General features: G+C 44.9%; 1 protein-coding gene across 5 annotated transcripts in view; it reads left to right on the top strand.

Annotated features, from left to right (window-relative positions):
• Positions 1 to 24,642, top strand: part of GLT6D1 (glycosyltransferase 6 domain containing 1) — a 34,340-nt gene extending 9,698 nt beyond the window's left edge. For 4 of the 5 annotated variants that reach the window (XM_060270604.2, XM_088665359.1, XM_088665358.1 and 1 more), the window contains exons 2-8: positions 8,746 to 8,827; positions 10,504 to 10,590; positions 13,218 to 13,250; positions 15,448 to 15,519; positions 17,420 to 17,479; positions 21,184 to 21,321; positions 22,719 to 24,642. In XM_060270604.2, coding sequence (XP_060126587.1) covers positions 10,505 to 10,590; positions 13,218 to 13,250; positions 15,448 to 15,519; positions 17,420 to 17,479; positions 21,184 to 21,321; positions 22,719 to 23,412 — 1,083 coding nt within the window. In that variant the 5' untranslated portion in view covers positions 8,746 to 8,827; position 10,504 and the 3' untranslated portion in view covers positions 23,413 to 24,642. The remainder of the gene's footprint in view (positions 1 to 8,745; positions 8,828 to 10,503; positions 10,591 to 13,217; positions 13,251 to 15,447; positions 15,520 to 17,419; positions 17,480 to 21,183; positions 21,322 to 22,718) is intronic. The other variant, XM_035112750.3, reaches the window with a different exon arrangement.
• Positions 24,643 to 26,476: the final 1,834 nt, after the last annotated feature.

Here is a 26,476-nt window from a genome sequence, read left to right as displayed (position 1 = left end):
GTTGGTGGCTTCAAGAACACTGTTCAACCATCTTGTTTTCTGTCATCCCCTTCTCCTTGTGCCCTCCATCTTTCCCAGCATCAGGGTCTTTTCCAGGGAGTCTTCTCTTCTCATGAGGTGGCCAAAGTATTGGAGCCTCAGCTTCACGATCTGTCCTTCCAGTGAGCACTCAGGGCTGATTTCCTTTACATGCCCAAATTACCAGCTAACCAATTAGTTTAATAGCTCCATTCAAGTTAAGTGTATGAACCATTAAAAGCCTAATGCAGAATAAAAAAATTCCTTCAGTAGCACCTTAAAGACCAACTAAGTTTTTATTTTGGTATGAGCTTTCGTGTGCACGCACACTTCGTCAGATATGTGCATGCATGTATCTGACGAAGTGTGCATGCACACGAAAGCTCATACCAAAATAAAAACTTAGTTGGTCTTTAAGGTGCTACTGAAGGAATTTTTTTATTTTGTTTCGATTCAGACCAACATGGCTACCTACCTGTAACTAAGCCTAATGCAGGTTATTGCTAAATACTTAAAAGATTCAAGATTAGGGGTAGAAGGACCTGTCAATGTCATTCTCAGTTTCCCATTTTTCCAGACACTAATTCAGTTCTCTATATTTCTACCACTATTTGCATTTTTTTATAAAAAAAAAACCCTCAGAAAATTAATCAGTATTTTGGGGTGAATTTCTCCCGATAAGCATATTTTTGTGCTCAGTTGTGACAACCACACATGTTTTTGGAAACAACATTTCCTAATATAATGCATCTTTGTATGCTAATTTCAAGAAAACATTTATTTTTATGCTTATTTCCCCCCAATATACACAGTTCGATAAAGTTTGGTTGCACAGTGCAAAATTCAGGTAAGTACAAATTTTGAAGGTAGGCTGTGCCTTTAGATCGCTTTGCCTTTAGAGGATAATTGATTTGAATCATCCCTACTCAGGAAACAGAGTTGCAGCCAGCATTAGACATGAGGCCTACTCTGTGTAGGTTGGATGCAATCTATGACCCCATAGCACAACCTTGCATATAATCTGCAGGCGATAATTTATATGAATAAATGAACATCCAACTTTCGGAACAAAATTAAGATGTGGATGGGATCTCACAGGCTCTTTGCATACCCTCCAACATTTCTCCAATGAAAATAGGGACGTTCCATTCCAAAATGATATTTTTACTATTTTAACCCCACACATCTTACTGGGTTGGCCCAGCCACTCTGGGCAGCTTCCAACATATATAAAAACATAATATAACGTTAAACATTAACAAAAAACTTCCCTATACAGCAGGCATCCCCAAACTCAGCCCCCCAGATGTTTTGGGACTACAACTCCCATCATCCCTAGCTAACAGGACCAGTGGCCAGGGATGATGGGAATTGTAGTCCCAAAACATTTGGAGGGCCAAGTTTGGGGGTGCCTGCTATACAGGGTTGCCTTCAGACGGCTTGGGGACCAGAAAACTCCATACCCTCCAACATTTCTCCAGTGAAAATAGGGACATCCTAAGGAAAAGCAGGACATTCTGGGATCAAATCAGAAACCGGGACGGCTTCTCTAAATCAGGAACATTCCTGGTGGGGACTTGGAGGGTCTGCCTTCGCAATATGTATAGCACCTAAGTAAGCATTTTATTTTTAAGGTAATTTTTTTTAAAAGAGAGAGGAAGGGGCAGGAATTCCAGGGCTTGTGTGCAAAGGTTTATGGCTTAACAATACCCCTGCTTTGTGGGCCAGAGGCCAAAACTATCTTAAGGCTCACTTTCGCCCACATGAGCCTGACTCACCCTTAAAGCATCCCTTCTTAACCCTTGAGACATTAACTCAAATCCTTGCCTCATTGCCCTGCAAATGGGGGAAATGGACAGGGCCTAGATGGGAGACTGCCTGGGAACCACACAGAGACTGCCTTGGGTTCCATAAAAGACGCAAAACAGGAAACTACCCAAATAAGCACACCAAAATGGAACGATTAAGCAGAACAGAATTTCCACAGCTAAGGAGCATCACAGAACTTTTCGTTGTAATTTATTTAATGAGGAGCATTAGCTCATTTGAAGAGCCTGCTTTGTTGTTTAGTCGTTTAGTCGTGTCCGACTCTTCGTGACCCCATGGACCAGAGCACGCCAGGCCCTCCTGTATTCCACTGCCTCCCGCAGTTTGCTCAGACTCATGTTGGTAGCTTCGAGAACACTGTCCAACCATCTCGTCCTCTGTCGTCCCCTTCTCCTAGTGCCCTCCATCTTTCCCAACATCAGGGTCTTTTCCAGGGAGTCTTCTCTTCTCATGAGGTGGCCAAAGTTAGAGCCTGCTAGATCAGCCCAATGGCCCACCCAGTCTATCATCCTGTTCTCACAGTGACCAACCAGAGGCCCTAATGGGAAATCTGTAAGCCTTTCTTCTCCATGAATTTGACTAATCCTCTTTTCAAGCTGTCTAGGTTGGTAACCCTTCCTGCCCCCTGTGAGACCAAGTTCCACAACCTTAACTATGAGCTGAATGTAGTACTTTCTTTATTCGATATATTTATATACCACATTTCTTCTAAGCTGGGGTTCAATGTGTCCTACAATATCCATTACAGTGGTACCTCGGTTTATGAACACAATTGGTTCCGGAAGTCTGTTCATAAGCTGAAGCGTTCATAAACTGAAGCGAACTTTCCCATTGAAAGTAATGGAACGTGGATTAATCCGTTCCAGACGGTCCGCGGAGTAACCGTTCATAAACTGAAGCGAACTTTTCCATTGAAAGTAATGGAAAGTGGATTAATCCGTTCCAGACGGGTCCGTGAAGTACTTAAACTGAAGCGTTCATAAACTGAAACATGGGTGTAATTGGTTCCGGAAGTCTGTTCATAAACTGAAGCGTTCATAAACTGAAGCGAACTTTCCCATTAAAAGTAATGGAAAGTGAATTAATCCGTTCCAGATGGGTCCGCGGTGTTCATAAACCGAAAATTCATAAACCGAGGTGTTCATAAACCGAGGTTCCACTGTATATACATCATTGTTATAAAATGTTGTTGTTGTTTAGTTGTTTAGTCGTGTCCGACTCTTCGTGACCCCATGGACCATAGCACGCCAGGCACTCCTGTCTTGCACTGCCTCCTGCAGTTTGGTCAGACTCATGTTCGTAGCTTCGAGAACACTATCCAACCATCTCGTCCTCTGACGTCCCCTTCTCCAGACTCGCATACATTGCGCTATGTTTTGTTAAAGTTGAACATTTAAAGCGTATGGCAATGATGATGTGATTGCTTATATTATTGATATTAGTTATTAGCATCTTAATATTCTCGACAGGTATGAATACTGTCATACTGTATTGATTATTAACATACAGGTGAGATCACACATCTATTCCCTGTGCCATGTCAATGTTTTTTAGCTGGTCGGAAGTTGTGGTCCAGGGCAGCTGGAACATACCAGCTTGGCAAAAACTGCCCTGAGTCCCTTTGCTTCTGCTCTGAAACTGACCCAACACAGGATCTTCTCTTCACTGATTTTTCTTGTTGTTGTTTAGTCATTTAGTCGTGTCCGACTCTCCGTGACCCCATGGACCAGAGCACGCCAGGCCCTCCTGTCTTGCACTGCCTCCCGCAGTTTGGTCAAACTCATGTTCGTAGCTTCGAGAACACTGTCCAACCATCTTGTCCTCTGTCGTCCCCTTCTCCTAGTGCCCTCCATCCTTCCCAACATCAAGGTCTTTTCCAAGGATTCTTCTCTTCTCATGAGGTGGCCAAAGTATTGGAGCCTCAGCTTCACGATCTGTCCTTCCAGTGAGCTGTTATAAAATATAAAGCAATAAAAACTAGTTTAAAAATTACATTTAAAACCAGCATTTAAATTCCACTTTGCCCTGAGAGCAGCCTAGTGGCAATCATCATCTGCATCTTTGTTTCCAGATACCTGGCTGGATAGGGTGGTATTAGCCTGCCAGCAGAAGCATAACAAGGAGGGAGCCAGTCTAACTTCTCATGGGAGAGAATTTCATTATCTGTGGGCAGCCACAGGAAATGTTATTGTCAGCTGCTGGGGGGGGGGGGGGAGAGCAGCAGAAGCCTTTTTCCAACAGAAAGTTTCCACAGGCATAATTTCTGCTGCTATCTCTCACTGCTGTTTTTATTCCATGTCAAGTTTGAGGTTCTGCTTCTGTATTATGGTGTATGTGTGTGTCATCCCCCTGCCCCCCCGCCTTTTATTATTACATTTATATCTCATCTCCAGGGGGCATGCACACTTCTCCCCCTCTCCAGTTTACCCTCACAGCAACCCTGCAAGGAAGGTTAGTCTGAGATATTGTAACCGGCCCAAGGTCATTGTAACCTTGGAGAACTCCAATTATTGGGTGGTACAGAAGTAGGGTGAGGTAGTGAGAGTTATTTATAAAAAAATATTAATATACAGCTACCATAAAACGCGGGTGGCGCTGTGGGTTAAGACCCTAGGGTTTGCCGATCAGAAGGTTGGCAGTTCGAATCCCCGCGGCGGGGTGAGCTCCCATTGCTTGGCCCCAGCTCCTGCCAACCCAACAGTTCGAAAGCACTTCAAAGTGCAAGTAGATAAATAGGTACCACTCTGGTGGGAAGGTAAACGGTGTTTCCGTGTGCTGCTCTGGTTCACCAGAAGCGGCTTTGTCATGCTGGTCACATGATCCAGAAGCTGTAGGCCAGCTCCCTCGGCCAATAACACGAGATGAGCGCTGCAACCCCAGAGTCAGTCACGACTGGACCTAATGATCAGGGGTCCCTTTACCTTTACTCATAAAATAAAAATCAGTAGAACATGAAACTCTTTATCTCAGCGTTATGGTATCGAGCCCCACATTGGGCAAAAGATTCCTGCATTGCAGAGGGTTGTAGATGACCCTCAAGTTTTTCAGCAGGAAGGCATCTGTTGAATCTCTAATGGCAAATTTTCCTCATGGCCTTGTGTTTGTCAAATGAGCCTCACCGACTCGGGGGATGACCAGCGATCGATGCTCCTGCAGATGACCTCAGCAATTGAGCTGGGATATAAGGGCCAGGCATTCCCTGAAACAATAATGTTAATAGTCTTAGCATTGGCCTGCCTGAATGTTGGGAAGTGTTGCGGTGGAAGTGAGGAATGATTTGCAGCTTAATGCTAGAGATGGTGAGAAATGAGAGCCAGCATGCAGCTCGGCTGCAGTGTGTAGGTGTTTCACACAGACGTTCCCCAGGGGAAAGTATTAACTTCTGGTTTGCTAGTAAAACTGGATCACTGTGTCGCGAAATGATGCATGTCAGAAAAGTGTGTCGCCAACAGGAAAAGTTTGGAAAACTCTGAGCTGGAGTGTTGGAATAGGGCGTGGCATGGGAGACCAGGGTCTGAATCCCCCACTGAGTCTTGAAGCTCATTTCACCCTATAAGGTGTGACCTCAGGAGCCAGTCACAGTCCCTCAGCCTAGCCTACCTCACAGGGTTGTTGTGAGGATAAAATGGGAAGGAAGAGAACCATATAGGCTACCTGGAGGAAAAGGTGGTATAACTAAGTAACTACCGTAAATTCAGTAGCTTTTGTGTTGAAAGTTCAGCCTACCAAATTCACACTTCCTGAAAGAATACAGTACATGAACTGAAATGTTGTATTCCTTCGACACTCAATCTTCTGCAGATTTTATGGTGTGACCAAGTAAGTGTGTTAATAAGTAAGGAAGAAAGGAGCATTAAAATATGCGGATTCGTCAAAATGCACGATATTAGAGAAGATTGCTTTCAAAAATGTGTCTGTTGGTCAAAGTGCATGCAAAACACTCTCTGTTTTAAATGGCATGGAGTTTAGTTTCTGGCATATATTATGATCTTATGTACCGTATGTTATATGTTTGTAATATATATTGTAAACCACTCAAGAATTTTGTTTTGTTAGAAACTGCTTATTAATTGCCAAAACAAACAAACATACAAACAACAAACAAATATTAAGAGCGTTGTGTGCCAAAATGCTGAGAAATTTTCATGCAGACAATAATAATAATAATAATCAGAAATTGATAAAGAACTGAATTTAAAATTGGAAAAATGAGAAATGGAGAGAAATTAACATGGTGTAGGGAGGGATGTGTCCATTTGGGTCTCTTCCAACTCCACATTTCTATGATCCTATGATTGGGTGACTGGCCCAAGGTCCCCTCATGAGTTTCATGGCCAAGTGGGGGATTTGAACCGTAGTCTTCCAGGTCCCAGTCCAACATGCTAACCACGGCACAATACCAGCTCTCTTTGCACCTGGCAGAATCCTAAGAGAAGAGACATAGCTCAGTGCGGGAACATCTGCCATGCATGCAGAAGGTTCCAATTTATATCACTGGCAACTCCAGGTAGGACTGGGAGATTTCTGCCTGAAACCCTGGGAGTGCCATTGCTGCAAATCAGTGTAGACAGTACAGTACTGAGCAAGGTAGACCAGTGATCTGAGTCAGCATAAAGGCAGCCTGATATGTTCTTGTGTTCCTAATCAAATCTAATTCTCCCCACCATGTGGCTTTCAAGTCCAGCATGAAAAACTAAAAGAAGAAGAATTAAAAAATAAAAATTGCACTATTTTGTGGCATCTTAGTTGATTCTAATAGATGGTACTTTGGGTTTCTTTTCCCTCGGGTGCTTGGAAGAGATTAAATTGGCAAAATCAGCCAGTCCCTCTCTGACTGGGGTTGCTCCTTGCTCACTGCCAAAATTTGAACAAGCTTTGGCTTTTAATACTGACAATAGGCTTAGCATTCTGTGGAAGTTGATATTACCTGGTCTGGAAATTCTCACTGGGCTGACATGTAGGGGGTTGTTTTCTTGGAGTTTGTGGTCATTGCTGTCTATATGCATGTGAATTTTCTTGTAAGACTCAGAGAAGTTTGCAAACAAGGGACTATTTTAAGACATTTGCATGATGGTGGAGCCATTAGAACAGTGGTTCCCAATTAGCTAAGTGTTGTGGACCTCCTGTTTTTCAGAAGCCAAGCCATGGACCCTAATTTTGAAAATGTCAATATCTCTTTGGTAGTTTTCGTTATGTGAATTGTGCCATCATACCCTCTCAGTGCAAAACTGGGCTGTGCGTCTTCCAGGCTGCACTCCCTCATGGCTTAGATGAACTGCGCAAGAGCACAGTGCTCCAAAACTTGCATTTGGGGGCACTGTGACCTTGCTCATGTTGGAGGCACCATGCCCCCTAAAAGGGATGTCCTGGACAGTTGATGGGCATGGACCATGAACCCCATGTGTGGGTTACGTGGCCCTCCTGGGTCAACCATTTAGGAAACACTACATTAGAGGGTGGAAATCAAAGGTGTAGGTCCTTGAAGTCGCAGATGATTGGAGATTTGGATACAGAAATGCTGTCCGTGCTTTGGTTTTCTTTTCATATTTGGTGGCATTTTCCAAACTTCTGCAAAAGCAAAAAAAGTGAAATATAATACTGGGTTGCCAGCTTTTCAGCCAACCACCATTCTGCTCTCTAAAAGTAGGTTGGCCTTCATACATATGGAAGAAGTCAGTGTTGTGAGAACTTCATTTGCATAATTTCTACAGATCAAGCTGCTGTTAAAGGCAAAATAAGCAAGCTAAGAATTGCTCCCTTCTCATCAGTTGGCAACTTTCACTGGATATAAACAAGTGAACATGCAAAACAAATTAAATATTTATTGGATTTGTGGTCAAAAGCTAAAGAGTGGAAAAAATGAGGCACAAATGTGTACAATATGGTAAAATAAAATAAATAAAAGTGGCATAAAATAAATTAAGATAAACAGCAACATGATAAAAGTTATGGTCATGTCACAAACGCCAAAGGGGAAAATTTTTAAATGTTAGGTCAGTTCCTGATGAGTTTTGCTTGCTACAGCCTATTACCAGGGCTGATTGAAATAAAAATAGCATTCTTGGCAGTACATTCATTTTATCACTGATATTCTAATCCACACAACAACCCTGCAAAGTAGATTAGGCTGAGAGGCAGTGCCTGGCCCCCACGGTCACATCCAGTGAGTGTCATGGCCAAGTGGGGATTTGAACCCTGGTCTCCTACCGGTAGGTCCTCTAAGTGCTATGTCACACTGTGACAACTGATTTATTTGGGGGGCTCTCCAACCCATGCACAGAAGGTAACACACATTTCCAATCCACATATAGTGTACTGGGCTCAGAAAATACTTTTGGCACTCTGAATAGGCTGGGAGGGGACCGAAAAATTGTGGAATATGTGTGTTTGATTGGTCTTTGTCCTTAGATTTGCATTTTAAAAGAAGCAGCATGAAAGAGGAGGGAAGGAAAGCAAATAAAGGCTCCAGTTTCTTAAGGTTACAGAGCTCTTATAACGACCAATTGGGATAAATAGGAACCATTCAGTGAGGTAGGTGGAGGAGTTAGAGAGAGCTGGTGTCTCAGATAGTAGAATGATCCTGCTTTTTTTGGGAGGGGGGCGGTTGTACTCTGGACTATAGCAGGGTGGGGGGAAGGTTGAAGTGCCCCTATACACCTGGTGCAACCCCACACCTGTGGGGATTTGAACCCCTGCTGATGCTGCTTGTAGTGCAGAAACAGTCTCTGGTTGCTTGGAAAGAACCCTGGAGAGGAGGGGACTTAGGCAACTGGCTGGCACTATGGGGAGCTGGAGTCCAGCAACATCTATATGGGCTGAACGCTTGGTCCATGGGGCTTCCCTTGAAGTGAGAACCTAGAAGAGGTTTTATAACAACTCTGTTTTATTCCTTCTTTTTAGAACCAGCATTGCTACTTGCACCTAAAGATCACAAGATTGATGCTGACTTCTCAGGTGATAAAATCCACACAACAAAACAAAAGTAAGTGGCTGCCCCTAATCCTAATACTTAGATCTGCATTTGCTGCTAATTTGCTACTGGGCCAGGTTCAATGCGTTACTACCGGTATGAAGCCCTTAAAATCTTCGGGACCAGTTTACCTGCAAGATCGCCTAACCCTATATACTCCTGCTTGACTGCCTTGATGGATCTAACTGGCGCTGTTACAGTGGCTACAGAATACCATTCTGCATTTGTAAGAAACAGGTCTTTTAGCATGGCAGGACCTGCTCTTTGGAACTTCCTTCAGATTGACATCCGGCAGTTGTTTTCACTGTACTCTTTTTCAGTGCCTGCTTAAAAGGCTTTTTGTTTAGACAAGTCTACCCAGATATGTAGGCTGCTGGTGTGTTTAAATCAATTTTTGGCCAATTTTAATTATTTTTCCAATGTTTCAGTAGCTGTTTCCCCTGAAATTTTCATTTTCTTCATTTTGTAGAATTCTTGGTCTACAAAAGCAGGACTGTGTGTGTGTGTGTGTGTGTGTGTATGTGTATATGTGTGTGTGTGTGTGTGTGTGTGTGTGTATGTATGTGTATATATATATATATATATATATATATATATATATATATATATATACATTATATATTTAACAAGCAAGCAAAGCTGGATATAGTTGTACAGAAAATGGTTTGCCCAGTGACAAACTCTTTTTTTTTAAAAAAAAAGACTGCACAATGTTTTGCATGCTCCTAGGGAGTAAGCTGCAGTTTGAAATAAGTGGGGATTTATTCTGCAAGCATGCAGAGCTTTGCACTGTGAGTCAGAGGGGAGGGTGCTTAAAGGCTTAAGTCACCTTGACAGTCACACCTTATTCTTCCCAGGAAACTTGCCTGGTATGGGTTTGCATTTAAAGCTGAAGCTACCATATTCACAAGGGACGCGGGTGGCACTATGGGTTAAACCACAGAGCCTAGGGCTTGCCGATCAGAAGGTCGGAAGGTCGGCGGTTCAAATCCCTGCGGCGGAGTGAGCTCCTGTTGCTCAGTCCCAGCTCCTGCCAACCTAGCAGTTCGAAAGCACGTCAAAGTGCAAGTAGATAAATAGGTACCACTACAGCGGGTAAACGGCATTTCCGTGTACTGCTCTGGTTCGCCAGAAGCGGCTTTGTCATGCTGGCCACTTGACCGGGAAGCTGTACGACGGCTCCCTCGGCCAATAACACGAGATAAGCGCCGCAACCCCAGAGTCGTCCACAAATGGACCTAATGGTCAGGGGTCTCTTTACCTTTACCTTACCATATTCACACTTCCCAAAGCATTACGAAACCTGAAACAGAGCATCTCAAATCTGTACTCATGCAAATTTTGTGCTGCAGTTCTCCAACCAGAAAATGTTCACCAAAAATGCATGTGCTAGGGTAGAGTTTGCATTAAAATACATATATGTTGCTGCAGAAATGTGGGGAACTGAATTTAAGACTGGGAAAATGAGAAAATGAGAGAATTGAAATGAGCAGAATTTTCTATCCCTACTCACAGAATGGCTTCAGCGTGAGTGCTGTGACACTCACTCCAGGGCTTCTGTCTGGCAATGATAACCAATTCAGGTGGGGTGGGGCTGGGTCCCATTTCAGACCAGAACCATTTCCAGGCTTTCCCTAAACGCTTCTCGGTGAAGATATTGGCAAACATCTTTTTTTCTTTCTGATAAGGATGACGCTCTCCAGGGGGAAGACAGCTCTGCTATGGATTTCCTTCTTGGCAATATTATCACTGGCAATTTTTGCTTACCTGGACAGGTAAGTAGGAAAAGCGATCCTGGCATCCTGGAAATCATTTAGAATGTACTGTACTGTTCTTACAAGAAGCAAGTGTTTAGGACAGGGGTCAATAAACTTTTTCAGCAGGGGGCTGGCCCACTGTCCCTCAGACCTTGTTGGGGGGGGGCAGACTATATTTTGGAAAAAAATGATCAAATTCCTATGCCCCACAAATAACCCATAGTTGCATTTTTTTTTAAAAGCACACATTCTACTCATATAAAAACACGCTGATTCCCAGACCTTCTGCAGGCCGGATTGAGAAGGCGATTGGGCTGGATCCGGGCCCCGGGCCTTAGTTTGCCTACCCATGGTTTGGGATCAAAGACACCTAACATCTTGTTTCTCATTATAGATGGAGAAGAATTAGGCTTGGTCAGCTTTTTTTTAACGATTTGATCTGCAGCTCTTTAACTAAAGCAAAATGGATAAAGCATGCCATTTGTATTTTTTCTTCTGAAATAATTTTCCACAGCAACTTGACCTTGTCATGCTTTTGTCTAATAATAATAACAACAATAATAATTTTATTATTTATACCCCGCCCATCTGGCTGGGTTTCCCTATCCACTCTGGGTGGCTTACAACATATCTAAAAACATAACAAAAAAAACCATCAATCCTTAAAACTTCCCTAAACAGGGCTGCCTTCTTCAGAAAACAACAGAGCTCCAATTTTGGGCTACTCCAGGGCTAGCTCTGAAAGCACAACTTTAATGCTATAAGAATTTTGTCATTTTGCTAACTCTGGTAGGCTTCGTGCATCCACCATTCCATTGGAATTATTTATTACATTCATATTAATTTTAGTTATGAATCTTAACCGTTGGAGGGTGCTTCTGGATATTTAGTTCCACACTCTGCTTTCAAGCTGTGTATTCTGTTTTCATAATTTGTCCCAGGGCTGTCTTAACATTGTTGGGTGCCGTGGTGCAGAGATCGCTCCAGCGCCCCCGCCCCGCCCCATTTCTTTCCGCGGCTGGTGGGCTGCCATGTGGCTCTGTCGCCCGGTGCCCCCCTGACGGCCCGGCACCCGCCAACCTTCCCCTAGAGCCGGCCCTGATTTGTCCTTGGTGGCCCAATAATAACGCCTGTCCACCTTGTGAGTGTCATGTCTTCATCATCTTTGAGAAAGCACTTTGTCAATCCCATTCCCCCAAGTGCTATAGAAATCGTTGGCACTACCATGCAGATAGCAGCCTGCAACCACAAGTGCTGTTGCTTTGTTTTGTTTTGAGCATTTGTACTCTGTTCTTCAGCTGAAAAGGCTCCCAGGATGGCTTTCATGCTAACAATTAAAACAGTGGCTCTCACTCTCTCTGGGCGACAGTTTCAGAATAAAACTTTGCTTGCCACACTGAATTTTTTATTGGTAAGAAATGCATGGCGGGGGGAGAGAAACAACTCCTAGCAGTGCTTGATTTATAACATAGAACACAACTAATTTATAATATGGTAATGGGACATTCAGAAAGTATAAATGCAGTTACATAAGAAAATTCCCAATAATACTGATTGTCCTTGAATCTTCCTGCCGCATTTGGCACATGACACACCCTTTGAGAGTCACTGAATTAAAGCAAGACAGCCTCTTCCCTGAAGGCTTACAGTCTTAAGAAACATGCCCGGAAAGGAGTAGAGGAAGGGGAGAGGGAAAAGTAAAACGGGTACCAATTACTAAACAATTTTACCTACCGTAGTGGAGGTGGGCTTTGAGCAAAGCTAATGGGATGAACCCTGTGCCTTCCCATCCTTCCCAGTGAGACTGTTTGATGGAATGGCTGCCCGCAGGTGACATTTGAAGGAAAGGAGGCCCAGTCCTGATTACTTTTATTTCAGTTGTGGGGTGGGTTTGGTATGAAGTTTCATTAGTTGCCACAGATCCCACGCCATCACATTTCCTCCCTTGAGAGCGTAGCTGTCAAGTTCTCCCTTTTTTTAAGGGAAATTCCCTCATGCGGAATAGGCTTCCCCGTGAGAAAAGGAAAAAACTTGACAGCTATGATTGAGAGTAGAAACCTGCTATGCCAGGTTGCCAAATATAAAACTATCAAATTGTTGAAATATGGGAATAAAATATCATTATTAAAACATTAATGAATATTCAGCAAATAGCCCGATGCACAAAGGAATGTATCCAAGATGTGAACTTTAGCAGGGGAGAACTTGAGAACAGATTCTTTTCATAGGAGAACAGAAAAAGTGCTTTTTACTGAGTGCAGCCAGTTTGTCCATCTAGCTTAGTATTGTCCACACTGACTGGCAGCAGCTCTCCAGGGTTTCCCACAGAGAAGAATCTTTCCCTGTCTCAGTCAGTTCTACTTGGAGATGCCAGGTCTTGAACCCAGGACCCTCTACATGCTAAGTAGATGCTGTGTCACTGAGCCCTTCTCCTAATTAAGAGGTGGCTTGCTGGTCTGCGCGAAGGGCACAAGGACAGTCCACAGGGCTTGACCCTGACACACACGTGTGGATCTGCTCAACATATGATGGTATTAACTACAACAGGGGATTTATTCTCAGGAGGGCTGCACTGCCCTTCCAGCTTTGTGATATAACAAGAAGTCTGCAAGGAAATAAATAACATTTTATTCCTGTTTTTGCAGGGAAGGGACATTAATGTGGATGTACAAGAACAGGTGAGCATCTGCTCTTTACTTTGCTAGCTCTTTCTGCTGACAACATGCAGAGGGGTCTCTGTCTTGCTCATAGGTTTGTCTTGCTCATGGTTGCCAGGGTTCTTGGGCAAGGGGGGGGGGTCTTTTAATGATTCTTTTAAAGCAATTGCCCTACCCTACCCTACTCATTAGCCAAACAGGATATTGGAGCAGCATTGCAAAAATCTTTACGAAGACAGTCCTTGTCCTAAAAGACATGGCACATGGGGAGGGAAGATGAGAAGGGAAACAGGAAAAGCAAGCTCACAGACCTGTGCAAAAGGATAATATTTTGTTATACAGTTTTGTCAACACATATTTGGGCTGTCTTGAAGAGCAACTGCTGCCCAGGAGAGCTGTTCCTTCTTCCTTCCTTCCTTCCTTCCTTCCTTCCTTCCTTCCTTCCTTCCTTCCTTCCTTCCTTCCTTCCTTCCTTCCTTCTTCCTTTCTTCCTCACCCCACCATCCCCAAGTTCAGATCTTGGAGCAAATCCAAGTGACAATGTCTGGGCTAGGAGTTCAAGGCCAGGACTCCTGCCACACAGCTCTTCCCTCGGACTGGAGGTGTGGACAGCTTCTGCTTGTGCCCTACTGCAACTTCAAACTGTTTCCAGCGATGCTGTGTCCTGAATGCACAAAACCACCTGCTACTCCTCAGCTGCATATCTGACATACCTCAGATATGCAGATGACACAACCTTGATGGTCCCATCACCTCCTGGCAAATAGAAGGGGAAGAAATGGAGGCAGTGAGAGATTTGACTTTCTTGGGCTCCATGATCACTGCAGATGGTGACAGCAGTCACGAAATTAAAAGACGCCTGCCTCTTGGGAGAAAAGCAATGACAAACCTAGACAGCATCTTAAAAAGCAGAGACATCACCTTGCCGTTAAAGCTATGGTTTTCCCAGTAGTGATGTATGGAAGTGAGAGTTGGACCATCAAGAAGGCTGATCGCTGAACAATTGATGCTTCTGAATTATGGTGCCGGAGGAGACTCTTGAGAGTTCCATGGACTGCAAGAAGATCAAACCTATCCATTCTTAAGGAAATCAGCCCTGAGTGCTCACTGGAAGGACAGATCCTGAAGCTGAGGCTCCAATACTTTGGCCACCTCATGAGAAGAGAAGACTCCTTGGAAAAGACCCTGATGCTGGGAAAGATGGAGGGCACAAGGAGAAGGGGACGACAGAGGACAAGATGGTTGGACGGTGTTCTCGAAGCTACCAACATGAGTTTGACCAAACTGCGGGAGGCAGTGGAAGACAGGAGTGCCTGGCGTGCTATGGTCCATGGGGTCGCGAAGAGTCAGACACGACTAAACAACAACAACAACAACAACTCCTCAGCTGTGTACAAAAACCAATAGCCTGGGTGGTCCCCCTTCTGTGTCATGTCCCAGGAAGGAGGCATGGCACCAAATTAGCCAAAACACAGATTTTTGTCTGCCTCCTTTTCCAGAAGTCCTTTTAAAATAAAACACCACCAAGGCAGGTTCAGTTTAAGGGGGAGGGGGCTGCTTTACCCTTTCTTCTCTTGCCCTTTTCCCACTAACACACACCCAGTATGCTTTTCCATTCACAGGCAAACATCCCCAATACCTGTATTATTCCCCCATAAACTCCTCCATAAACGCAGCCTTCTGAGGCTGCTTTTTATTCCTATTTAGTTTGGGGGAAGTGGCCCAGGTGTCAGATTTTGCCCACAGCTGTCTGTGCAGAATGAGATGCCTGTAGGAGGTGCAGGCCGCTTGCTTGCAACATTGCCAAGCCATGTCAGCTGAGCTGTGACACTCTGCCAAGGATAGAAATATGTTTAACCAGGAAGCACAATTTGTGTGTTTCCATCCCTCTGCTGACAATCTTATGGGCCCATCTACACCAGCTGCCTTGTCAGGCAGTTCACTCCATCTACTCTGGCATTGCCTAGAACCAGCATTCGCAACCCTGGGGCCTCCAGATGTTTTGGATGACAGCTCCAAACAACTGGAGGGCAAAGCCTGGTCTCCTCTGACTGGCAGTTGCCCTCTGGGTGCTACTCAGGTCCTGGAGATCTCCTCAGTTGCACCTGGAGCCTTCTGCATGCAGAAAACAGGCTGTTGCCACCAGGTCTAGCTGCCCCAACACATCCTTCCAGGTTCATCTTCCAAGTATCTTTTTGTTTTCTCCTTTCATATACAGGAGCCTAAAGATTGCCCAGTTGAAAAACCAGACAGAGCAGTGGCTGGCCATACGCACCTGGTTTAACTCACGGTAAGAGGACCATATACTTATACAGTATGAGCCAAAACTGAAATCAACAAGCCCCTTCCATAGTGGCCATACAGGAAATCAAACTGCATCTGGGACTTTTAACATATGAGCATGTTGAGCTCATGTGCCGATGCAGAGACTGCATTTGGTTGCTGACTGTTGGGCTAGCCCTCTGCATAAGCTCAGAGGTACTTTCCTTGTTTTATATATTCCAGCCCTCAGCCCTCATACTGAAGACTCTGGGACCCCCTTGGGCCTTTTCCAACTACATTCCCCCAAGGGGGGGGGTTGCCTGCCGCCCTCATTATACACCTTTAGGTGCCAGGCAAAAACCTTCCTTTCCAGCCAGGCCTTTGGCTGATAAACACCCCTTTTATTTAAATGTGTTTGTGGGAGGCAGTGCAGGGGAGATGGGCTTGTTGGTTTTGTTCTGTTTTGTTTTCTATCATATATTTTGTGCTTATATTGTATTTTTATATTGTGAACTGCCCTGAGTTCTCCAAATGAAGGGTGGTATACAAATTTAGTAAGTAAGTAAGTAAGTAAGTAAGTAAGTAAGTAAGTAAGTAAGTAAGTCTATGACAGGCTTCCTCAACCTCGGCCCTCCAGATGTTTTTGGCCTACAACTCCTATGATCCCTAGCTAGCAGGAACAATGGTCAGGGATTATGGGAATTGTAGTCTCAAAACATCTGGAGAGCTGAGGTTGAGGAAGCCTGGTCTATGGTTCTATAAAGGCTATTTTGAGGCCCTTTTTATTTAATGCAGTTGCAGCCCCAGCTTCTTCAGTGTAGATTGGCAAGGTTCTATTGATGCTTTGGTGCCCACAACCCATATAATTAGTTGTTACCTTTGGTCCCTCCCTTTTGTTTTCAAGAGGCTAGTTACTTGCTTCCTGTGTGCAGTACCGTACCCTTGGTCAGCCCTGCTGTTCCTAAAGGAGACCTTTAGTCCTGTCCTTTTCATCTAATTCATTTACCACAGCTGTATAGATTAGATAAGAAAACAGCTGCTATTCTGGCTGTAAAAAGGGAGGCTACAGCTTGATTGAGAAGCCGGAAGCTACTAATCAAAGGTACAGTTGCATGGAGTAATAATAATAATAATAATATTTATTTATTAATTTATTTATTAATACCCCGCCTATCTGGCTAGGTTTCCCCAGCCACTCTGGGCGGCTTCCAACATAAATATTAGAATACACAAATTTCTTAAAGATTAAAAGCTTCCCTAAACAGGGCTGCCTTCAGATGTCCTCTAAAAGTCTGGTAGTTGTTTTTCTCTTTGACATCTGGTGGGAGGGTGTTCCACAGGGCGGGTGCCACTACCGAGAAGGCCCTCTGCCTGGTTCCCTGTAGCTTGGCTTCTCGCAACGAGGGAACCGCCGGAAGGCCCTCGGCGCCGGACCTCAGTGTCCGGGCGGAACGATGGGGGTGGAGACGCTCCTTCAGGTATACTGGATCAAGGCCGTTTAGGGCTTTCAAGGTCAGCACCAACACTTTGAATTGTGCTCGGAAACGTACTGGGAGCCAATGTAGGTCTTTCAAGACCGGTGTTATGTGGTCTTGGCAGCCACTCCCAGTCACCAGTCTAGCTGCCGCATTCAGGATTAGTTGTAGTTTCCGAGTCACCTTCAAGGGTAGCCCCACGTAGAGCGCATTGCAGTGGTCCAAGTGGGAGATAACTAGAGCATGCACCACCAGTGGAATCTTTGTTGAATGGGACTATCCTGTGAAGGATCTTGGCATGGGGAAGGATAATTTGCCAAATTATGCAGCTCTTTCCTAAGTGCCATGTAGGACTGGCCATTTAATTCTGCTTGCAGTCAGCTGTAGAACAGCAGTGGCCTCAGAAAAACTCAAGCTTCCAGGGCTTCTCAGTTTCTTTTTATCTACTTACAGATATGAATATGCGAATAAGGAACCAAAGGGGTTGTCATTGAACAGCTGGTTTGATGCACAGTAAGGAGGAAAAACTTTTTTATGTTGGGGGGGTAGGGAGGGTAAGGGAAATGGCAGAATGAGAGGAGAAAGTTCTTGGTGCAATCAAAGCCTTACCCACAACGGCATTGGCTTGCAACACAGGACTTGCGCTGTTACTGTGAAATCTGGAGAATGAGCTATTCACATTCCTCACCACACCCCTGAAATTCATCCTCTGACTTTTGTCAGGGCATAATTCCCGTAGCGCTTCATCCACTCACCCCTGCATCTGCAGAATGGGCGTAATAACACAGGTCACCCTTGCAGAGCTCTGCTGATTAGAGAGCAAGTAGAACTATGTGATTCCTGCATTGCAGGAGGTTGGACTAGATGGCCCTTGGGGTTCCCTTCCAACTCTACAAATCTATGATTTAGGGCTTACTATAGCTTTGGGCAGCAGGATGCGGGTGGTGTTGTGGGTTAAACCACAGAACCTAGGGCTTGCTGATCGGAAGGTGGGTGGTTCAAATCCCTGCGACGGCGTGAGCTCCCGTTGCTCGGTCCCAGCTCCTGCCAACCTAGCAGTTCGAAAGCACATCAAAGTGCAAGTAGATAAATAGGTACAGCTCCAAGTGGGAAGGTAAACAGCATTTCCGTGTGCTGCTCTGGTTTACTAGAAGCAGCTTTGTCATGCTGGCCACATGACCTGGAAGCTGTAGGCCGGCTCCCTCGGCCAATAATGCGAGATGAGTGCGCAACCCCAGAGTCGGTCACGACTGGACCTAATGGTCAGGGGTCCCTTTACCTTTACCTTTATAGCTTTGGGTTGTCTCTAAGAAAGTTTGAGGCAATCCAGCAACTATTCCTGGACCTCCTCACCTCCCCCTGTATGAAGTCTTCTCTACCTCTAGTTCAAGCTGGGTTGCAGATAACTATTAGGAGGGATCCTTCCTGTTCAGCTTAATTTGCACTTGGCAAACCAGTATGTGAAGTAAGGGCTCATCCACAGTTTCTCTTGACCCGTATTTTGATGGGCTTGTGTACCAAATATTTGCCCTCAGGGCTGAGAGCTTTTCTTGTTCTGCAGCTCAGCCTTGCAAAAATCCCATCTTACCTGCTGAATGGGATCTTATCTTATCATTTCTCATCTGCCTTATTGATTTCAGGCAGGCACCTTCACTGTACTCTTTTCAGCACCTGCTAAAAACCATTTTGTTTAGTCAAGCCTACTCACATGTTTAGGAAGTTGATGTGAGTTTTAGTTTGTTTTCAGTCTATTGTTATTTTAACTTTTCAAAAGTTTTTAGTTAATGCTGTTCATCATTCTTATTGGTAATGTTGTTGTTTTATGCTTTTCGTAAACCTTTGAGGGGTTTTGTTTTGTTTGCACTCAGATGGTGTATACATTTTACAAAATAAATAATAAATCAATAAAGTTATCAGAGGTGCAGAAAATCTGAAGAGAGATTTTGTTTACGCAAGCTTCATTACTCCAGTGGGCAAGATTGGGTTTTCACAAGGCACAGCCACAGAACAATGGAGAAAGCTCGTGTGTGCTGTTCATCAGTGCACAGTTATCCCTTGAAATTCACACTTCCGTGTGGTATCTAAAAAAGTGTGCATGCACATGAAAGCTCATACCAATGACAAACTTAGTTGGTCTCTAAGGTGCTACTGGAAGGAATTTTTTAATTTTGTTTCGACTAAAGCTAATGTAGAATTGTAGAGAAATGAAGGTGGCAACTATCAGGAAGTGGGCAAAAGTGAAATAGACATACAGTACACATCTCCTCCAGTTACAGTTTAAGGAAGTCCAAAAAGGGTCCAAAAAGGACACACAAAAAGTCCCCACCATGCGCACATAACTAAAACTCACTCCACAGTTTCTTACAACTCAAAAAAACAAAGGTAATCCCACCCAAGAACAGTCATTTGCTTGAGCCTGTGACTTCAAGTGTCCTTGCTCAAGTTCTTGCAGTAGAAGCTCTTCTCAGGAAACAGTTCAGACAGTGGGGAAATAGCGTTGTTTACACACACAAAAATGCTTTTGGTTTGGCTTTTCTTTTATAATATTAAAACCATAGAATGGTAGCGTTGGAAGGGATCCTGAGGGTCATCTAGTCCAACCCCCTGCAATGCTGGAATCTCAACTAAAGAATCCCCTGACAGATGGCCACCCAACCTCTGCTTGAAAACATCCAGTGAAGGAGAGTCTATCACTTCTTGTAGGAGTCTTCTCCGCTGTCAAATACAAAGTTCTTCCTGATGTTTAGTTAGAATCTCCTTTCTTGTAACTTGAAGCCATTGGTTTGGACTCCTCCTAGCTCTTCGGGCAGGCTCAAAATAAGTGGGATAGTAAGTGTATTAGTTAATAAAGAGACACCATGTACAAAAAGCCACTGACACCATTTTATCCTAGGCACAGGTGTTCCAAAAATGTGCTCTCTTGTTCATAGAACCAGCATGAACTCAGGAAGCCTGGCTCCGATTCCAACTTTAAAACATTTTTGTTTAGAGCTGTCAGGGTCTCTCTCTCTCTCTCTCTCTCTCTCTCTCTCTCTCTCTCTCTCTCTCTCTGTGTGTGTGTGTGTGTGTGTGTGTGTGTGTGTGTTTGTATGCTTCCAGTGGAAAACAAGCAAGGCTGGAAATAGTCTGCTAAAATTAAATTTCGGCAAGTGTAGCTGGGAAACAGCTTTGTTTTATAAAATCATAATAATCCAAAATATTTGCACAACATCTGGTTCCATTTAGCATGCTGCCAAGCAAACAGTTCTGCATTTCCTGCCCCTCCCTGACAAAATGTTTAATGTGACATTGCACAGCTGTGCCGGCGACTTTTTAATAAGCAAGGACCTTCTGTGTGCACCTGGTCAGATGCCTCCCTTTGCCCCATCCCAATGCTGCACACATCTTTTGAGCACTGCAGTTTGATCAGTGAGTTGAACAAATCCGTATTTCCAGGTGCTGATGCATTAAAAGGGAGGATCCAAACTGGTCTGGTAGCCATACCAGTTTGGGGCCTGAAAAGTGTGTGTTATGTACTGAGCTGAATCATAGAACAATAGGATCCAGAATCAGCAGTCTGATTGGTCCACAGGATCCACCCAATCCAACTCCAGGTGGAAGTGAATCCGCAACCTGATTGGCTTGCAGGAGCAGCTAATCAGGCGGCTGGCAGAAGTGAATCCGCAACCCGATTGGGGACCTGGTTGGCCACTGGGAGGATAGGACAGGATGTAGGTCTAGGTGTGTGGTTGGCTAAGCTGACTAACTTTAGCAAACGCGGACACTTTCCATCATGTGGTTGGTTATTAATTTACAGTGTGTTGTATTGTTCTTGTTCCAGCTGAGCTCCAAGCCTGTGAACAGGGATGGAGCAGGAGAAAGAAATCTGTTCAGCATACGTTTAAATGTATATGCATTTTAAGGCATGCTACAAATGTCAGCTTCATGAACCAAGAAACAAATAAAAATGCAGCTATCCTTTGAAATTTGTACTTCTGCTTTTTTTATTTTGCAGTGCCGTTCTCCAGCCAAAAAGGTGTACAAAATGCATTTATTAAGAACCACGTACACAAATGTGTATATTAGTGAGAATCATGTACAAAAACATCTTTAATGATGAAGAAGTCAGGGCATTCAGGTGGCAGTGGTGTGGGGGTGAAATTCCCCACCTAATATATACTTCCAACTAGATTTCCACCATTTGGGGCATCCATGGCTTTTTTCTCATTTCTTTGCAGAGCACGAACGGATATGCCCACCCTCACCCCTTGGTCAGCACCCATCATCTGGGAAGGAACAGTTGGGAAACCGGTCTTGGACAACTACTATAAGCAGCAGAAAGTCACCATTGGCTTGACGGTTTTTGCTATTGGGAGGTAAGTTCACTTGCAGCCCAATCTGATGCACGTTACTCTTGAGTAAGTCTGTGTTCAGATATGGATTCGGGCCTGCTGCCTATTTATTGATTACCTGTCCTTTGCCTTAAGGACTCAGGGCAGGTTCCAACAATTACAACACAAAAGCAGTGCAAAATAACTTAAGATTGCAGCTGCAAGGTGGGTCCTAAAAACTGCACCTCCTTACCCTTGAAATGTGCATCTTCAGCATTCATCAGAGGCTGAGCAATGAAGGCACTCCTCTCTGGGGAGAGGTTTCCACAGGGTAGGGGCTGCCCCAGAGAAGACCCATTCCCAGCCTGCAACACACACACATTGAGCTTCTGAGGGTGGTGGAGCAACCAAGGAGGCCCCATCTGCCAATCATAGCACCAGAGAGGGTGTGCCGTGAAGGAGGCAGTCTTTCAGGTATTTGTCACAATGACCCTTGGTCACCTCCGGTGCCCTTCCTCTGGGGAAACCCAGATCTTCTTCCCCCAGAAGAATCATAGAATCATAGAGTTGGAAGAGACCACAAGGGCCATCCAGTCCAACCCCCTGCCAAGCAGGAAACACCATCAAAGCATTCTTGACATAAGGCTGTCAAGCCTCTGCTTAAAGACCTCCAAAGAAGGAGACTCCACCACACTTCTTGGCAGCAAATTCCACTGTCAAACAGCTCTTACTGTCAGGAAGTTCTTCCTAATGTTTAGGTGGAATCTTCTTTCTTGAAGTTTGAATCCATTGCTCCGTGTCCGCTTCTCTGGAGCAGCAGAAAACAATCTTTCTCCCTCCTCCATATGACATCCTTTCATATATTTGAACATGGCTATCATATCACCCCTTAACCTTCTCTTCTCCATGCTAAACATACCCAGCTCCCTAAGTCTGCTGGGTCAGGCCAATGGCTTTAAAATGGCTTTAAAAAAAAGATCAGACAAATTAATGGAGGAGAAGGCTGTCAAAAGCTACTAGCCACAATGACTATTCTCTGCCTCTAAGGTCAGAGGTGGCAAATGCTTCTTAAGTCCTTGCTGGGGGTTGGAGAGAGAATGCTCTTGTGTTTGGATCAAGCATGTGGGTTTCTCACTGAGGCATCTGATTGGCCACTGTGAGGACAAAATGCTGGCCTAGATGGGCCATTGGCCTGATCCAGCAGACACTTCTGATGTTCTTATGGTGGGTTTGCCCAGAGGAAGGGCAATGGAGGTGAGCAAAGGTGGTTCTTCTGTCCTTATTCACATCTGTTCTGATTCACATCTCAAAAACAATATTGGTCTCAGTCCAAAGGTGAGCACTGGAATCGTCACCCTGCTTTAAAGTCAGCTTCTGGGACCCTAGGTTAGGAGATCTGCCCAGAACCCACCTGTCTCCATTTGTCTCTCTCCATTCCCCAGGTACCTGGACAAATACCTGAAGAACTTCTTGACTTCTGCAAACACCTTCTTCATGACTGGGCACAATGTGATCTTCTACATCATGGTGGATGACCTCACCAAAGTGCCTCTTATTGAGCTGGGCCCCCTGCGGGTGCTGAAAGTCTTCCAGGTGGAAAAGGAGAGCCGGTGGCAAGACATCAGCATGATGCGGATGAAGGTGATTGGGGACCTCATCGAGAGCCACATCCGCCATGAGGTAGACTTCCTCTTCTGCATGGATGTTGACCAGGTCTTCCAGAATGACTATGGAGTAGAGACACTAGATGAGTCCGTGGCCCAGCTCCATGCTTGGTTTTACAATGCAGACAAGACTGCATTCAGTTATGAGAGGCGTCCCGAGTCGGCTGCGTACATCCCCTACGGGGAGGGGGACTACTATTACCACGGGGCCGTATTTGGGGGGACCCCACGGCATGTTCTGAACCTCACCCGCCAATGCTATCAAGGCATCAAGGAGGACAAGGAACACAACTTTGAAGCGGTGTGGCATGACGAAAGCCACCTGAACAAATATTACCTCCTCAACAAACCAACCAAGGTGTTATCCCCTGAGTACTGCTGGGATTATAAAATTGGCATCCCCAGCGCCATAAGAAATGTCAAGTTATCCTGGATGCCCAAAGAATATGAAGAAGTTAGAAGTAACTTATGATTCCACGGCCCTCCTAAAATCACACCAGCAGGGGTCAGTGAACTGTTTCAGCCGCAGGACCGTTTGAGCATTTTGACTCTCATCCTCTGCAGGAAGGAGAGCAAACTTTGCCCAAATATTTTAGTTCACTAAACTGTGACGCTCTCTCAGCTCTTGTCTATAGATTCCTTGGAAGGCTTGTAGAAACCAGATCTGACTGGCTCGATGTCGGAAGAGCCTTTTGTGAACAGGTTGTTGATTTGGTTGCTGCTCTTTTGCTCTCAGGAGAAGCTGTTGATGTTGGGGACATTTGTGGAAGCAGCACACAGTTATGCGCCAAGCTAGGATCCCTCCACAGTGAGTGGCACGATGACATCAGAGAAGTTGGCATGATGGTCGCTGTATTCCTTGGATGTGCAAAGAAGGGAGAGTTGGAACCAAGGGGTCAGGAGGATAGCAGTAAATAGGGGAGGGGTGGCGTCATCGAGGCCAGGAGGTTGCATCACTGGGGATGTCAGGACGTGTAATTTTTTAAACAAAGATTTTTGAATGACGGTCTAAATCTTGCCTTCCTAATTGTTCAGTTTTGTTTTCCCCCAAAATGAGGATTACTGTACAGGCAATGTGAGGGGGAATCTCACTTTATTAATGCCAGTTTTTTTGGGGGGGGGTTGCTACCAAAGAACAGGTTCATGTCGTCATTTGTTTGTAAAAACAAAGAAACATGTTTCCTTAGTTGCCGTCCAGTGGTTGAAAGCTCCCTCATTTTGCTACATTTGTTCTCTTCATCACGTATATCATTTTTCCACCTTAAATCATCAGTGGGTGCTGTCTAACAAGGTTCTGGACAGCGAGTTGTTCTGGGGCATTGTGGAAGGGCGTAAAGGTGGCATCCCCCACGGCCCACCACTTTTTTCAGCATGTCCCCGCACACCACCTCGTGTAATGATGCCCTGTTGGTGCACTGTGAGCAAGTAGCACGGCAGCCACAGGGGCAACTGCTGAGAAGATCTCTGTGAGTACCATTGCTGCCTGAGAGGTAAACTCTCCCGTTCCCCCACGACCATCATTGCGGTGGCCCCCAACGTAGCCTGATTGGGAGTCCCCTTTGTATCCCGTTTCTTTCTTTGTGTATTTCTTTTCGCTGTAAATATTGAAGCCCCTCCACTCAGCCAAAGGTGATTGTTTTGTTAATTTATTTGGTTGCAAATGATCCTGGGGTAATAAATGCAAATCCTTATTTTATCAAAATCTTATGTGTTTCTGCTGGGCATTGCACCCTGGAGGAAGATGTCTGTATAATGCGCCACAGGGATATTAGTTGGGTTGGGTTTTTGCCTGGGGGTGGGGGAATTGTTTTCATTGCGGCTGCTGATATTGTTAAGCACTACCCCAGGCAGGGTCCAGTTTCCTTGCAATGAGGGACAGCAGGGGCTGTGGTGTGTCTTTAGGATATATGGTTCATTTACACATCTATACAACCGGAGCCTGAGATGGGAGGGGCTCACAGCATCTTCACCCAAGAAGCTCTTGCTCCCCCCATAGCCATGGCCTTGGACAGGGGTCCTTGGAGAGTTGAGAACATCAAATGAAAAGAATCCAAGAGCTCTGGCCAGGTAATGGCCAGGTAATTTTTATAAAGTTTTAAGTTGAGAACAATAAGACAAATTCCAGTAGCAATCCAGTTTTTAGAAATCCAGGACAAGGCCCTGTTTCAGTTTATTCTTCATCAGCTCTAGTTTCATAGTTTCAAGGTCCAAGCGTACCATTCATGAAAACATGAATTGGATTCTTTTCATTTGATTTTGTTGCACAGGGGTCAGCAAACTTTTTCGGCAGGGGGCCAGTCTACTGTCCCTCAGACCTTGTGGGGGACTGGACTGTATTTGCTGGGGGGGGGGATGAAGGAATTCCTATGCTCCACAAATAACCCAGAGTTGAATTTTAAATAAAAGCACACATTGAGGCTGAATCCTGACAAGACAGAAGTACTGTTCGTGGTGGGCAGGGGGCGGGCAGGTGTGGAGGACTCCTTGGTCCTGAATGGGGTAACTGTGCCCCTGAAGGACCAGGTGCGCAGCCTGGGAGTCATTCTGGACTCACAGCTGTCCATGGAGGCGCAGGTCCATTCTGTGTCCAGGGCAGCTGTTTATCAGCTCCATCTGGTACGCAGGCTGAGACCCTACCTGCCTGCAGACTGTCTCGCCAGAGTGGTGCATGCTCTAGTTATCTCCCGCTTGGATTACTGCAATGCGCTCTACGTGGGGCTACCCTTGAAGGTGACTCGGAAACTACAACTAATCCAGAATGCGGCAGCTAGACTGGTGACTGGGAGCGCCCACCGAGACCACATAACACCGGTCTTGAAAGATTGGCTCGTTGAGAGAAGCTCGTTGCTACCAGATTTTTAGAAGACATCTGAAGGCAGCCCTGTTTAGGGAAGCTTTTAATGTTTAATAGATTATTTTATTTCATTTTTCTGTTGGAAGCCGCCCAGAGTGGCTGGGGAAACCCAGCCAGATGGGCGGGGTATTTATTATTATTATTATTATTATTATTATTATTATTATTATTATTATTATTATTATTTTCATGTAAAAACACACTGATTCCCGGACTCTTCGTGGGCCGGATTGAGAAGGTTCCCGGGCCTTAGTTTGCCTACCCATACCCTTGGATTCCATTGGAAATCCTGCATGGCTGTTACTCTCTGGCTTCTTCCTGCGCACACACACAGACACACACACACACACACACACACACAGGCTCTTGCCCTTCTCACTAGCAGCCAAGGGAATGCCCGCCCATTTGCCCTTTGGCATAGAACCTCTTTCTTTGTTATAGTAAAAACAGTACTTAAGAAGGAACTACAACCATTAGCTCACAGAGAGACTTGCAGAGCTCAGCTATGTAATCCTCCATTAGATTTTAACCCTTGCTGGATCCAGGACCCCAGGGATTAGAATAATAATAATCATCATCATCATCATAATTTATTATTTATACCCCGCCCATCTGGCCGGGTTCCCCCACTCTGGGCGGCTTCCAACAAGCATTAAAATACAGAAATCAAACATTAAAAGCT

The sequence above is a fragment of the Zootoca vivipara genome, chromosome Z2 (genome assembly GCF_965207765.1).
Source record: "Zootoca vivipara chromosome Z2, rZooViv2.hap1.1, whole genome shotgun sequence".
Classification (NCBI taxonomy): domain Eukaryota; kingdom Metazoa; phylum Chordata; class Lepidosauria; order Squamata; family Lacertidae; genus Zootoca; species Zootoca vivipara.
The sequence above is the reverse complement of the archived record's forward strand: the minus strand, read 5'-3'. Positions and strand labels throughout refer to the sequence as shown.